Below are 15,998 nucleotides of genomic sequence, written 5' to 3'. Positions count from 1 at the left end.
TTCCTATGTCCTCAAAAGTTGTAGCTAGAATTATTTCCTTCAGTTCTTGTAAAGCAAAGAGTTCCAATGAGAAAGATATGATTTTTGAAGGAAAAAAGCGTAACTGGCAGAAATGCTTTGTCCACGCATGTTAAACCACTAAAGTATTTGACAAGGATATAAGTGTCTCACAATATCTCATAGTAGTTTCAAACAGGTCCATTTTTTATGGAAAGGTGTAGACAAGAGGGATATGATTTCTGTGTGAGACTACAAATGGCTCAAAAAGTTTATCTTAAAGAAAGAAGGTAAAAGTCAGGGAGTTTGGAAGAGGCAATTTATGTAACTTTGTCACATAGGAGTTATAAGAAGTTCTGTGCTGTCTAGGGAGGTCCCATGATTTCAGAGACAAAGAAAATCAAAGTGTGTTTAAAACAAATACCCTTTTTTCCTGCATGGAGACTATGTTTCTTCACTTCCCCTGCATGTTGTTCAACTTAATCACTCATATGAGTACCAAAAGCAGCACATAAGAATTTGGCAGTGTTCTCATTGTCTCTTTCAGACATTAAATTCCCACCAGCAAATAAAAAGAATTCTGTTGTATGTACAGTTTTTGCTGACAATATTCTTGAGTGTGTGAGGGATATTTCATATGTGACTATATTAAACAAGGCAGGATTAATGTACTGATCAATAAGATGACTCAAAAAACCATCTTTACAGGTAGCCATGTATATGTACTCAGGTATGTCTGTATTTATGTTTCAAACATAAATTACTATCAAAATGTTGTAGTTTTAGTGCTAGGAATGTAAGATTTTTGGCTCTATTATTGTTATTATCTTATAAGCATTGCAGGATCTTTCAGTAATCTGTAACACTCCAGTATTAAGAAAAAAGAATAGATCTCTACTATATAACAGAGACTAGAAGAAGGCTTAATATGCCTTGTTGTTACTATTCAAAGCAATTCTATTTCTTTTTCTGCTATTCCAGAGAGAGAAATTTTTCCTTTTAAGTACTGTAAGATTTAAGGCAATTTTATATGCATGGTGTGCAGTGTCACACATGCACACACATATGAAAATGTCACTTTCTGTATTAATTGCTTGTGTAAGAATCACTGGAGCTTTTTCCTCCTATCAGTGTTTTCCCTTTCCTATTGCACCACCAGCTATTTTTTTTTTAATTTTCTTTAATAGTAACCTGAGATTTTTGTGTCCCAAATAATCCTAAATATTTTGCTCCTATATCTTCTTATTTAGCAGGACTAGTAGATCTGTACCCTGTCTTTAGTAAGAATGGTAAATCTGTACCTCTGACTTTGGGGCCTTCTGTGTCTTCAAAATTCAGTAATGACTTATGGATTTCATATTGTTCCCTCAGGTTTTGAATTCTAGAGTCTGCCCTCTCCTCTGCCTACAAATGCTTTCTTTCCTCTCTTTTGGGGGATTTCCTTGAGATTACAAGAGCCCTCTCACACATTAGTTCATTTACCATGCATGGATCAAGGCAAATCAACAGATATTTCAGTAACTTCTTTAATGGGACAGGGATATTTGTGGTATTCAGCCCTTTTCTTTCCCCCAAGCCAAAAAGTAGTGGCATGTATGGATCCTTACAAAGCCCTGAAAATGCATGACAAAAGTTAAAATTAAAAGGGATTATGAGCCAAATGGTGAGGCAAATGCACCTGTGTCCAAAAAAGGTCAAAAGGTCAACCTGGAGAATACAGGAAATTTGGCAGTCAACCAAAGGTCAACCTGGAGAATTTCTGGCAGTCTTACTTCAGCCTATAGGAAGAACTGTGGAGTAAATATAATATTTGTGAAAGGCAGCATGGATTTACCAAGGATAAGTCATGCCTGACCAGTATACCACCATCTACGATATGTTATGAGAAGAACTTTAGCAAAGCTTTCCACATTTTCTCCCATGACATTTTCAAATTGAAGTTGGGACATTATTATTTACGCAGGTGGATGTCCAGATGATGTGAAGATGGTCAGCTAGTCAGACACAGAAAGTTGTGGTTAATGGGTTGGTTATTAATGTGGTCACCTCCTTGGAGGGCTGTAGCAAGTGTGGAACTGCTGCGGTCTGTACTGGGACCTTTCTTGATATTGTTATCAGGGGCCTGGAGGAAATAAGGGAGCTGCACCAATGTGCAGAGAGCAAATTGGGAAGGATCAGTTGATAGGATTTAGGTAGTCAAGCTGCCCTTTCAGCAGCCTGAACAGGCTAGACGAAGGGGCTGACATGGACTTTGTTAAATTGAATAAGGGCAAGAACCAGGTGCCAGTCTGGGGATAGAAGAGCCCCTGCGATGGCACAGGTTTGGCACTGGCAAGCTGGGAGCAGGTCTGCAGGTAGGGCCCTGGACTTTGGTGCCTCAGCCAGCAAAGCTCCATGGGCTCTATGGACAGAACCATGGCCAGTCAGTACAGAGAAGGATTATTCTCCTCAGTTTAGCACACATTAGACCATGTTTATAGTACCAGATCCATTTTTCATCCACCTCTTACAACAAAGATATTGACAAACTGGAGTGAGTTTTGCTGAAGCTGTCAAGACAGACTCTAGAGAAGTCTTCAGTTCTGTTCCCAAGTTCGTCAGCACACACCACATTCCTCTTCATGCTTTGTCTCAGTTCCTTTTGTTGGCTTGATGCCTTTCACTGCTCGTCTGCTATCAATATTTTATTGAAATGTCTTTGCCCCAGCGTGTTCCATTTGTTAATGCACCATATAAAATCTCTTCTGCTTTAAAATTATTTTCAGCATGTGAAAAGGAATGCTGGAACTGTACACCAGGAGCATAACAATTACAAAGCAAAACAAACAAAACAACTCCACCTACATTCAGTCCATTTTTTCTGTAGTCATAGAAGTCCAAACTTATATGGCTGACATTTTTCTGGAAATTTATTCTGCCTGAGGCAAATGACCTGCCTGAGAAAAACTAACTCTAACTGAATAAAGTTTGCCCAGAGTTCGAAGAAACTGAGAAAAATATTTCAGAATATGAAGTGTTAATCAGTCTAATATATTCCACCAGGTTGGAATAACATTTTTCTTCCATTTTTGTTAATTGTAGTTATATACATCCATCAAAAGAAAACGGAAATAGATTGAATTTTTCATGTTGTAAATTTCCTGCAAGAGTATTTTATGTTGATAAGCCATTCAAAGTTGATAAGCTTTTCAAATATTTAGTTGATTTAAGCTGATAAGCTTTTCAAATATTTAGAAAATAAAATGAAATTTTGAGTTCTTTTGAGGATGACAGATACATTTTAAAGACACATGAGGATCTACCTTTACAAATGTAGTGATACTATTTGACATATTAGTTGAGTTACCTTCCTTTACTAATGAAACACTGTTCTTCCAACATTAGGTTTTCTATTTGATCAGATTCTGAAACTGATCCAAGTTGTATGAGTATAGAAATTGAAAAATAGATTATACAAAATCCCAAGGCTGAGTTGATGTCATTGTAAACTATTTCCATGTAGGACTTATTAAAGAAACAGAGTTTTGTGGAAATTTATTAGAGAAATAGAGTTATTAGAGTTAAGTTTTACAACTTAAGACTCTACCTATTTATGTGGGTTTTTTAACCAATTACCAAGTTTATAAATATAAATAACCCTAGGGGTTTAGGAATGGTACTCCCCATTTAGTTCTCCCACCAACTCAAAACCACACTGCTGCTCACTCACTCCCCCTTCCCCTCCCCTTCCCACTCCTTTGGAATGGAGTTGAGAATTGGAGGCACAAAAGCTGAAAATCATGGGTTGAGATAAGAATGATTTACTAGAAACAGCAATGAGACAGAAAAATGAACAGTACCAGCAGCACAAAGAAACAATTTACATGGAAAAGCCTGCAACAATATCCGGCTCTTCCCCACCAGGCTTTCTCCCCAGTGGAAGAAGAGAGAGTTCCTTACTCCTGCCCCTGGCAATGAGTGAGGTGGAGTGGAATAACATCTGGGCCTTGCCACACACTTCTCCTGCTTGCTGCGAAAAATTAACCCTGTCCTGGCTGAAACTAGGACAGGGGAAAAACAGTTTATAGTAAAAATTGAGCAGTTAAGGTTAATATTTTTATTTGTACTATTTATACACTGGTCTAAAATACTTTTCTTCATTTTAAGGTAACTGAGCTGCACAATATCAAAAATATAACCAGATTGCCTCGAGAGACAAAGAAGCATGCTGTGGCAATTATCTTTCATGATGAGACATCAAAGACGTTTGCGTGTGAGTCAGGTAAGTAATTGGTGCTTCATCTCTAGCTTGAAGAAATCAAGTTGCACATCAAAGTCGGGCTCGGATGAATTAACTCACAGTGCCAGATAGAAATTCTTAGCTTAAAGAAATTTGTGGTAAACAAAAAACTTTGGAGTTTGGGGTTCAGGTCTTTTGGGGTTTGGTAGGGTTTTTTTAATACATGATGAGAGGTGTTAGGGGTGTTACAGAGCTCTTTTTTCCATGATTTTTCTTTGCATGCAGATGTTTTAAAGACTGGAGGTTTTGAGCTAAACTTTTAAATCCTAGTAAAAAATAACCTGTAAGATGTTATTAAGTCAAGATGTGAAGCATTCTTTTTTTAACAAGCTTTGCTATAGGCAGTTACTAAACTAATAATTATCATGCCATTGCAAATAAGTAGCAAATACCAGCTAAAACCTCAGGATATTTTAAAGCAGCGTGTCAAGCAGTCTGTGGTTTGAATGACTCCATAGCATAATGACTAGACTAGCATAGAACAAGACTTGGGCATTAGAGTACACAATGGCAGGCAGTTACTTGTGAGACACTGAGCGCTGCACAATCAAAGTGTACTATTTTCTTATTTTAAAGTACAACTGTACACATCTGTGTCCTAGGGTATATTTTGGGTATATTTTAACAGAAAAAAGTTTTTTTAAAGGAGTGGGAAATTCTTTAATGTTAAAGTTTGTGCTTTTTTAGTGACATATTTGAAACTTTACATTTTACAAGTTTATATAGATAATACTATATATATATATATATATATATATATATATATATATATATGTTGGTTTTCGTTTTTTTAAATATATTTGTAACATTATGTATATATGGTGAAGGGCCTAGAAGAAAAGCCATATAAGGAGTGACTGAAGTTACTTGGTCTGGAGAAGAGGAAACTGAGGGGACATTTCACTGGAGTCTACAACTTCCTTTTGAGGGGAAGAAGAAGACAGACACTGATCTCTTCTCTGTGATGATTAGTGACAGGACCCCAGGGAATGGCATGAAGTTGTGTCAAGGGAGTTTTAGGTTGGAATTAGGAAAAGGTTTTTCATCCCGAGGGTAGTTTAGTTCTGGAAAAGGCTCTGCAGGGAAGTGATGACCACACCTGGCTGACAGAGTTCAGGAAGCATTTGGAAGATACTTTTGGGCACATGGTGTGACTCTTGGCACTGTCCTGCACAGGGCTAGGAGTTGAACTCTATGATCCTTGTGGATCCCTTCCAACTCTGGATATTCTATGATTCTTTATCAATATTATCATATAAACATTGCATAATGGACAATCTAAATAATAAATAAAATACAGTGAAACAAAATCTGAGAAATGTGGAGGAGGTTAAAGGTGTGCGAGGTCATGAATTATGTAGCTTTTATATCAGATATTGCAAACAGTAATATGTATATTCCACCATGAAAGATAGATTGACTTTTTTTGTTAATTAATTTAAGTTTAGAGACACACATATAAAATCTGTGTCTGTCTACAATTGGTTTAAGCAATCATTAGATAAGTAGCCCACATTAAAGATTTTGAATTCTAATCTGTAGAATTGATAGTGACTCTATATTATGATTAATAATTGAATAGAAACATTTTAATTATATTCCAATAGCACTGAAGTCAGTCCTGTGGAAATTTTTCCATTTGCCTATGCATGCATTCCCCTTCTTTCTTAATGAGATCTTGTTCCTTCCCTAGAATTACTGTGGTTCAGGTATATTTGAAAAGAGTGAGAGCAAGTCATGACTTCAGAATTCTTTCACCAAAGAAGGGACAAACCTAAGGAAGTTCAGCATGTCTGGCCCGCTCATCCCTTTCTTCTTAACCTGGAACCCAGTTGTAAATACAAGGCACATGTAGTACCATAAGGTGCTAGCAGGGTGTCAGTATGAGATTCTCTCCCTTTATGCTCTATACAAAAGTGTTTTGAGTGGACAGAACCCTGGGTGAAGTGGCAAACAAGTGGAGAGCTTGTGGACAAAGAACAAAGTTCAGACCAGGATAGGTGATGTAGTAGGTGCCTGCTCTAGACCTTCTCATCAACAAGAGAAGGCAGATGAAGCAATCTTGGGGCAGGTGGAAAAAGCCTTATAGTCCCAGGCATTGGTGTTCCTGGGTGACTTTAACCTACTGGAAGGCCAATAAGGCTGAACACAAGCAATCCAGATTTCTGAAACAGATTGAAGACAACTTCTTGATACAGATGATCAATAGTGTGATGAGGGGAGATGTTTGCTCAGGGACGTGCTTGGCAGCATCCTGTGGATCCTTGAAGGGCAAAGGAGCCCAGGAAAGCTATCCAATCTGCAAGGACAGCATCCTCTGAGCACAAGAACTGTTCTCCCCATTCCCAGAAGACAAGCTTTACAGAAGATGAGTATGAATGGACACAGAGCTCCTGACTCGCTCAAACACACACAAAAAAACCCACAATGAAGCAGAGTGACTCCTTGGGAGGGATACAGAGGCATTGTCTATTTACATAGGAATGGAGTTCAGCAAGCTCCACCTCAGGGAAATGCAAGATAGAAAAGGTTTCTTAAAGTACGTCAGGAGTAAAATAAAGGCTAAGTGAGCGTGGGCCTATTGCTTGCTGGAATAGTCGACATAGTGCCAAGGTCATGAGAAAGGCTAAGATACCTTTTCTACTGTGGTTTTCACTTGCAAGACTTGTCCTGAGGCCTTCCAGGTCCCTGAGCCCCTGAGCTTGATGAAGTATCCCTGGCAGAGGAAGGCATAGTGAGGCAGCATTTAAATCACCTGGATTTCATACAAAAGTTAGTGGAGCTTGATTGTCAAGAATGACAAGAGGGAGGATTCAGATAACTGTGCTCCAGTCAGCTCAGCTCAGTCCCTGAGAACACTGCTGGAGCAAATCACATGTAAAGACATGAAGGACAGCAAGGTGAATGAGAAAAGAAAATAAAACTTCCCATATGCAAATCATGTTTGCCATGATGAGGTGTCTGGCAAAAGAAAGGCAGTGCTTCTTATATACCTTAATTGTAATGGTCTTTTACACCCTCTGTAGCTTCCTCCATAGCCCCCCAAACTGGTGGGGCATGGGATGGATAAAGACACTATAAAGTGGACAGAAAATAGGCCAGACTTAAAAAACCAAGGTTGTGAAGCCAAGCTTGCAGCCAGGATGTAGTGGATCCCTGGAGTCAGTGCTGGGACCAATACCATTCAATGTCTTCATTGATAATCTGCATGATGGGGTGAGGGCACTCTCATCTGGTATGCAAGTGACACCAGGCAGGGGTGACCCAATTTGGGAAGGCAGGGCTGCTGTCAGAGGGACCTGGACAGGCTGGAGAAATGGGCTTACAGAAACCTTATGAAGTTCAGCAAGAACAAAAGCTCTTTGCCCTGGTTTGTGGTAATCCCAGCCACAAGGCAGGCTTGGAGCCAGCTGTTGGGAGCAGATCTGCAGAAAAGGCTCTGAGGTCATGGTGCACAACACTCCCTGGACAGCATTAGTAAGGGTCTTCACAGCAGGTACTGGAAAGTGATCCTTCCTTTTTTTCAACACTTGTAGGACTACATCTAGACTGCCATGTCCAGTTTTGTGCATGCAGCACAATATTGACATACAGGAGTGAACCCAGGGGAGGGCACCAAGAGTCAGGAGCACGTGACATATGAAGAGAGACTGAGGGCTTATTCAGCCTGGAGAAAAAGTATTTCAGAGGATCTTATTGCTTATGTGATCTGAGAATACAGAGAAGGTTGTACATAAAAGCATCAAATATCCGGCTGTTTCTGAATGACTACAAATTTTGGCTGTGAGCATAGTGGAGTTTCAGTCAGTTTGCCTTCCTCCATGCCTTCAGTCTGTCTAAGCAGTATAGACTGCATCACATCTATCAGATGAGAAAGATACACAGTTTTGTTTCACTAAAATCTGACTCTCTTTAACTCCAAATCTTTTGTTTTCTGAACTAGGAAAACAAATTTAGTTCCCAAGTCATTTCCACAGTGAATTCTGTCTTCTCACAAGGAACTGTTGCCATTTTTACTGCTGCTGAAATGTGCCAAGTACTTGGCTTTCCTGTATGAAACCTAACAAAATTTAAGGAAGGTTTGAAGAACTTGCTTCTTATTTAAAATGGGTTCATTTTTTGCTCTTGTTTAGTGGCACTGGTTTATATGGAAAAATGCATAGACTTTTATAGTCTCACAGTGTACAGTGATGTACACACAATGGTGTTTATTTTGGCAAATCTTCTTGCCACTTCTTTGGTTGACTCCATAACTTACTAATCCCTATTCTTTCCGGTGGCTTCAGTGTCAGAAAAACACTCAAGTGGTTTTGACTCAGGGCAAAAATCTTCTAGAATCATAACTGCTTGACCTTATTTTTTTAGGACTCTAGAGTTTCATAATGTGGAAATTTTTCTACCATGAAGCCACTAAATATATAGAAGCAGATGCATTGTTTCTTATCATCTTCTCTTCTAGAGGCAGATGGAAGGAGAGTAACATTAAACCCATTGCAAAAGGTCTGCTGAGCATAGAGTCAACAAATTTTTGGAGACAAGGAGAAAGGAATACTCAAATCTGAGCTGATTTTAGGGACTGAACAATGTGAGGGAGGGGTTTTGTCAGTGTTGTACCATAAAATGATTTTAAATGAAGGTATCATTTTGGTTTTGATAGAATGAGCTGATGCCTTCTTCTCTGTGCCGTCTTAAAGTGCCAAAAAGCAGCACATTTTTCTGGCACATAGCTTTCTTAATTGTGGAATTAGGCACAATATAATACTATTCTGTTTTAAAATAGGTCTCTAAAGATGCAGAACACTTTGGTTCTCCACAGACAGCCTGAGAGCTGTGATACCAGCCCACTGGGTGTGCTGGCTCAGAGCCTGTGTTTTTTTCCCAAGCTCCTGCAGCTTTTAGTCCCTCATCTTGCTTATTGTCTTCAAGGCAGCTACTGGCAAATCTGAGCTCTGGGTGGGCTGTAACCCCTATATTTCCATTAGAATTTCAGCAAATTAGTAATCTGAGATGCATCTAATTGTTGGTAATCTTCATTTGCTAATGAAAACGTTCTACAGAAAAACAAATCAGACTCCTCCATATGTTTTGTTATCACCTACCCATCACTACCACCAGTGCTCCCAGCATCTACAACAGCTGTAGAAATGTGCTCCATTCTGAAGCCCTACTGAAATATTTTGAAGAGCAAAACTCATATATTATCCTTCCCTGAATAAAAGCACAGGATAACAAGTCTTTAAAGAAGAATTATCCCTCTTCAGGAAGAAAGGGAAGCTTCTTGCTGTCACTATATCTGTTTCTGACATCTTCTCTAAGGGGCAGAAACTTGTGGCTTTGGTGATTAGCAAGCAACATTTTAAAATTCTCCATTACCATGAGAATTGTTTCAGTAGAAGTGAACTAATGAGAAGTCAGGGCTGATTAACTAACATGAAAAGTAGTCTATAACTCAGTGAACCTACAACAGACTTTAAAGCATGGGAATTCTTCTTCAAACTGTGGGAAATTGCTGCTGCCCTAACAAGGAACATGCTATGATCTCAAATTGAGCCTTCCTGAATATTGTGTGAAAGTGTTTGCCATTAAGGGAATTTTTGTGTGGTTGTTTGTTTTTGTTTTTCTTTTTGTTTTTTTTTTTTTTAATTAAGAATTATGAAATTCTGGGGGGTTTTGTCTTCATTCTGAAGTGTATAATCAAGCAAGTGGAGAAGGTTTTTTAGCTCTGCATTCTAGCTGCTGGGTTTGACATGCTGACTTTCCTTGATACCTTTGCCAAAAAAGTTGTTGGGTTGGGTCTTGCTTGGTTGGGGACCTTTTGTTATTGTTGAGGTTTTTTGTTCCTTCAGATAGGTGGCTCTCACTTTTTGTGTAGTTACAGCCATGCCTGGATGCATGTATCTGTTAAGATGCCTTTCTTCCTGCAAGCCTGGTATCTGTAATGTGACTGTAAGACAAGTGTCTGAACTGAGACAGGTGTTCTGAAATGCCCTTTAAACTCTCACAAAACTTCTAGATGTGATGCAGTGAGCAATGGTGGCTGTGCAGGACCAGCAATAAAATGAAATTGGAGGGCATGCGTACTGATTTAATCTAGAATTTTATGGTGCTGTTTCAGAAGATGCTAGCATGATGATGATTGTGCCTGAATAATAGCTAGCTTTTAGGGAATGCTGCTTCTGATTTGCACTAGTCAGGGACAGACCATATGGGGGCTTGATTTTTCCTTTAGTGATGACAGTAAAATACTAAGTGATACCAATCCCTGGGCATTTTATGCTTAGTCGCCCCTCCAGCACAGGTTTGCATAAAATCTATTCTGATGTCTAAATGACAGAATGTGATGAAAACTGATGAACTTTTAAACCTAGTTCTTAAAAAAAATAAAAACAAAAACCAATTAAAATTAGGGGAGTTAAATATATTATGGAGATAGAGATGAGACAACTAGAGCTGAGAGGTGATTCTGGTGATTTGAGAATAGAATGAGTTGTGACATAAGGGGCAAAGTCATATTTGTGACATAAGGGGCAAAATTAAGAGAAATGTTTAAACTGCCACTGTTAAGCAAAGCAGACACCCCCTGGGATACTGACCTTTGTCTGTGTTCTCTTCAGTACAATGCCCCACTCTGTATAGAAGTACATTAATTGAAGGGGTTTCTTTCTTCCCAGGCATGCATGAACTGCAGCTCTAGAGTCATTACAACAAAGAAACATCCTCATTATTTTTAAGAGGTTATACTTTGGCTATTCCTTAAAACTTTGCTATTCAAGTCCTGGGGAAAATAGAATTGGGTTATTGCAAAGGGTCTATCAGTTACTGTATTTGAAACTTCTGGCTTAGGGGTTTATCCATTTATGTGGTTGTTTTGGCTCAATTCACCATTTTTATTTCTTGAATGTCTTGCTTCTGTGATGGTTACCTTGATAAAACTCTTTTATACACCTGCAGCATAAACAGGCTTTCTCTTCTGTATTCTTGTGTTTCAGCTTGAGTGCAGTCAAACTGTGATAATCAAGTTTTGTCATAACTCTCCAAAAAAAGTTTTACTTTGTTGAAATTGAAAGTCTGTTGGTGTCAAGTGGCCATGTGGGTTTTTTCTTAGTTTGTACATATTTTTCTTTTTAAATCTATCTTTGCCATTTGTTTGTGTTGCTTTCTTTTCTTAAAAAAAATACAGTGGTGGAATCATTTGAAAAGGAACAAGTTCATTTCATGTTTTTTTACTGAAAAAGTTTTTGGACTATTAAGCAAATTACTTACTGATCATGAGTTGGTCTTTTTCTCCTTGATAGTTTTCAAAAGCAAAACCACTATGTGGTGAAAGAGCTTAACAGATATCAGTGGAGTATTAGATGCAATTCACATTACTGTATCCTTTGACTGTTAAGAAGCTTGGAGGTTTTACATTAAAATTACCATAAAACTTTGAGACTTTCAGATGAAGCATCAGTGCTCATACTTGCTGTTATGACTAACAATACAAATGGCTATATAAGCTTTAGAAATAAAGTTTAAAAATAGAATTATTGATATTTTAAAATAACCAGATTGAAGTTCCCATTTCTGCTGTTATTTTTGTGACTTGAACCTCCAGGATCATGGAGGCAGTGCAAGTGGAGAACAGCATCCTAAATACTGTTTGGGCAGTGGGAAGAAGAATACAGAGTTCACATTTTGGATGCAGAAAAATAAACCCAAGTAGTTGAAACTTGTCTGAAACATGGTATATTTCACTTTTAACGTCTCAGGGATTGTTATATGAAAATTTATGACCCCAGGTTTTCTATTTTCTGGTTTTGTTTGTTTATATGGAGAGAGAAAGGAACCTGCACTCTCCAGAAAGCACATGGCTCATTGGAGATCAGATGCATGCTCTCACTTCCATATGTAACACATTGTCTGAGATCTAAAAAATAGTCAAAATACAGGCATTTCATGAAGTTGATGCTGTGACAAACTAAGTAGGAAAGCTGTAACATTTCTAAATGCAGGAACTGGGAAAGGTAAACTTGACCTGAGATTGCAATACGGGAAACCCTAAAGTTTAGACTTTAAAAGTCAAAACCTTTGGAGACTGAAATTGTTTTTGGTTCCCTAAATTTTGATTATATAGTTGTGTAAATTGCAGAGGCGATAAGGATTCAGTTGCCCTTGCTGCTCAAATACTGTAAACTTATCTGGAGACAAGTTCAATAATGTCTAACATAGTGGTTCTGGATAGGTGCTCTCCGTATTTGGAAAGTCATAACAGTTGAGTCAAGTCCCAGGTGATTGGGGGAGTAAAGAAATATTGTATCCATCTTTCCAAAAGGTAGAAATGAGGATCCTGGTAGCTGCTGATCACCCAAGCCATTCTATGATCCTAAGTAGAGAAGCATTATTCATTTGTCCTGGACAAATATATTGAAGTGTAGACACTATAAGTGCTTTCCTTATCACAGTTTTACTTGAAGGTATTGAAATCTATATGCAATATAAATTGTTCCCATAGGAACAAAAGACAAAGAAGATAGCTAAGATAATGATGAATTCTCTCTTTTAGAGTGCATGTAGAACTTCTTGAGAGTAAAAAATTAGGAAAAAAATCTTCCTGCCTGCAGAAACTCGGCAAGTTCAGAAGACACAGAGAAGCGATCAAGATGATTTCAGCTTCATCTGGTAGATGGTGCAAGGTCAGCACCATCTTGATAGTGAATTTAGAGTGACTAAGGGAAATGCATGAGTCTCAAAGCCTAGAAGTTCAACATACAGTTGTCCTTCCAAGTAAGCATGGAATGGAGGTGGGTTAGTGATGCTGAAGTCTAGGATTTCAGGCATGTGAAGTTGTGGAAAAGTTTGTTGGACTTTAATAGAAAGTGTCTTAGTTGTTGGTTTGTTGGTCTTTAATAGAAAGTTGCTCACTTGTTGGTTTGGATTTTTGTACTGGAGAGAGGGGGTTGTAAGCTGTTAAAAATCAATGAACATTTTAGTATCTGCAAGCTCTATGTTTTATATCAGAACAAATACATGTCAGTGAGATGACAGAAACCCATAAAAATGCAGAACAACATGGTCTAACGTTTGGCTAAAAAAAAAAAAAAAGGAGGTTTTCCTTAGCCTCTAGCTATTTACCTTAAACTGAAATCTGGAATTGCTAGTATGCTGTATATCTCTGCACAACAGGATTTCTTTCTGATCTAATTTTGAGATTCTTGGTCGTTTTGATAAAAGTACTGTGCCATAAATAGCTTCTGGTCCTATGAAACAAAGATAGGGAGACTGTTTTGTATAATTCATGCCATAAATTAAGTTAGAATAATTTTTAATCATGTTGTAAGTGTGAAAGTCCAAATGTACTTCCTCTCTTGTAAACACATTTTATTAGAAGGTAAAGCAATAAGGCACAACCTATTTTAACATGCCTTCATGCTTTCTGCACCTGGTTTATAAAAATACTGGCCTGCTCTACACTGCCAAAAGGCATTCACATGCAATAATTAAAGGATTACAGAAAACAGTCAGAGAATCTTGATGAGTTTTGTGCATAAAATTTCCTCATATTCTGAGATGTAATTGGTAGTTTGCAGATGAAGGACTGGGATAACTTCATTAACTGGATGACAAATGAATGTGTCAAAGTCTGGAAAAAATCTCAGGCAGACAACTTTTCTCTATATTAAACATTGACTATAGATATATATGTGGATATAGAATCTAATATTATTAAAATATCCATGTATGTGGTTGTAATATGGAGTCATGCCATGAAACAACACATTGTGCTTGATAAGGATGAAGTTTACAAGCAAACTTTATGTTTTCACTTTAAAATTACTTTTTAGACATCCATGTTACTAAACACTCTGATGTTTGTAGAACAAACTACAATAAGTGTTTGTTTCTGTACATGAAACAAGGTAATTTCTTACTTTCCACAACATAAAAGGCTGTGGGATTTTCTAAAAGACTTTTTCCCATCATCATTGAACTTAAGGTTGTTATTTCCACATGCTGTTCAGGTTTTTAGGTACCTTAGTCTGATTTTATTAGGCTGATCATAGAAGTGAATTCTTAACAAACAGCACATTTGAAGTTCCAGGGATGGTGATTCCACTGTTTCCCTGGGTAGCATATTCCACTGCTTTATCACCATTTCAGTGAAGAAATTTTTCCCCAATATCTAATCTAAACCTCCCCTGGTGCAACTTGAAGCCATTTCCTGGTGGATTGTGCCTTGCCTCTTTAGGGTTTTTTGACATAATTAAAAGAAACAAAAGCATATCAGGAGTTTTATATCAGGTTGAAGAGAGAATGGCATGGTGCGTCTAGTTGAAGGTAGAACAAAAGCCTGTCTTTTCCATCTTGGTTAGTCTGTCCCATGCATTATGCATGTGGTGTTCTTTAATTGAGTAATTTTTTATAAGGGCCTCTGCTGTGGTAGATACTTGGGAAAAAAGGTGAATGAGAGTTAGTATTTTAAGTAGGGGTTTTTTTTGTAAAGTCAGAACAAATGGATTTAATTTCTTTGCTAGACTGATACTTTTTAGCACCCAGCACTACAAAATGTATTAGTGTATATTTGTATGCTCTCAAATCTATAGCTTCCTGTGTTCTAAAGACTGCAATATAAAAATAGATTTTTTAATGCTCTTGTTAAAGGGAAATTCAAACAAAACGTTTTCCTTCAAAATTCAGGCAAGACTACAAAGCTGGATCATCAGAGTAGTTATTCTTCCCCAGTCTTTAGGCTTCTGACCCCCATTAACATGATACTACTGCACCTGATGCTGAAATTGTGGATTCTTCATCAGCCTCCCAGGCAGACAGGCAGATGGGTAGTTTTCTGACAATGCATTTAGGTCTTGATGCATCTGGATTTACTCAGAAAAGTCTCAACCAGCTCTAAGAATAACACATTTTAGAGGAAATCATCACTTGTCTTGAGACTTATCCCTTAAAACTGTGCAGAAATGTTAGCACCTCGTTAAGGTGTGTCATCTGCAAAGGGTTGTAGTTTTCATTGCCTGATGATGAGAAGAGTCAATAAAGAATTATTTTTTTGGTTTTGTCTTCTTGCCTAGATATAACCAGTCTTGGCTGCAAGCCAGCTCTAGTCTGCAAATAGTGCAGCTTTATGTTAGGGAAGCGTCAGGTCTTTGCAAATTCCCCGTGCTTCTCATCTGGTTTGCAGTAGAGTCAATACAAAAACATCATCGCCTGCTCTTACTGGGAAACACAATGACAGACCTGCAAGGAGGCAGGGCATGTTCAATGGCAATATCCAGGCTGAATTGTTAGGTAAAAGAAATCTGCACTATCTCTGTATCCAATATTCATAGCTAGAACAGAGAAGATATGGGGTCATGTTGTAGTGATTTGACCTTGGCTGGCTGTGCCCACTAAGCTGCTCTCTCACTTCCACAACTCAGCAGGACAGGAGGAGAAGACACAATAAAAAGTTAATGAGTTAAGGTAAGTACAGGGAGTTGTTTGTGAGGTAACAAAAGAGTTGGGCTAACTAGCAACAGAGTAGGATAGTGAAAAGCAAAAAAAAATCTGAAAACACTTTTCTGTCACCTCTTCCTTCATAGGCTCAACTTAACTCCCAGCTGCTCCCTGAGCAGCACAAGGGGATGGGGAATGAAGATTGCAGTCAATTCGTAATATTTTGTCTCTGCAGGGGTCTGCTCTGGAGCACATTCTCCCTCTCCTTCTTTCACATTGGTGTCTGCAGGGCTGT

The 15,998-nt window shown here is 38.1% G+C and overlaps 1 protein-coding gene across 1 annotated transcript in view; it reads left to right on the top strand.

Moving 5' to 3' along the window:
• Positions 1-15,998, top strand: part of DOK6 (docking protein 6) — a 250,202-nt gene that overhangs the window by 111,013 nt on the left and 123,191 nt on the right. Inside the window, exon 3 of the mRNA XM_071456531.1 lies at positions 4,144-4,258. Coding sequence (XP_071312632.1) covers positions 4,144-4,258 — 115 coding nt within the window. The remainder of the gene's footprint in view (positions 1-4,143; positions 4,259-15,998) is intronic.

The sequence above is a fragment of the Agelaius tricolor genome, unplaced genomic scaffold (assembly GCF_023055355.1).
Source record: "Agelaius tricolor isolate 1412-34295 unplaced genomic scaffold, bAgeTri1.0.p SCAF_2, whole genome shotgun sequence".
In the NCBI taxonomy this organism is placed as follows: Eukaryota; Metazoa; Chordata; class Aves; order Passeriformes; family Icteridae; genus Agelaius; species Agelaius tricolor.
Note: the sequence above shows the minus strand (reverse complement) of the source record. Positions and strands in the feature narration are given on the sequence as shown.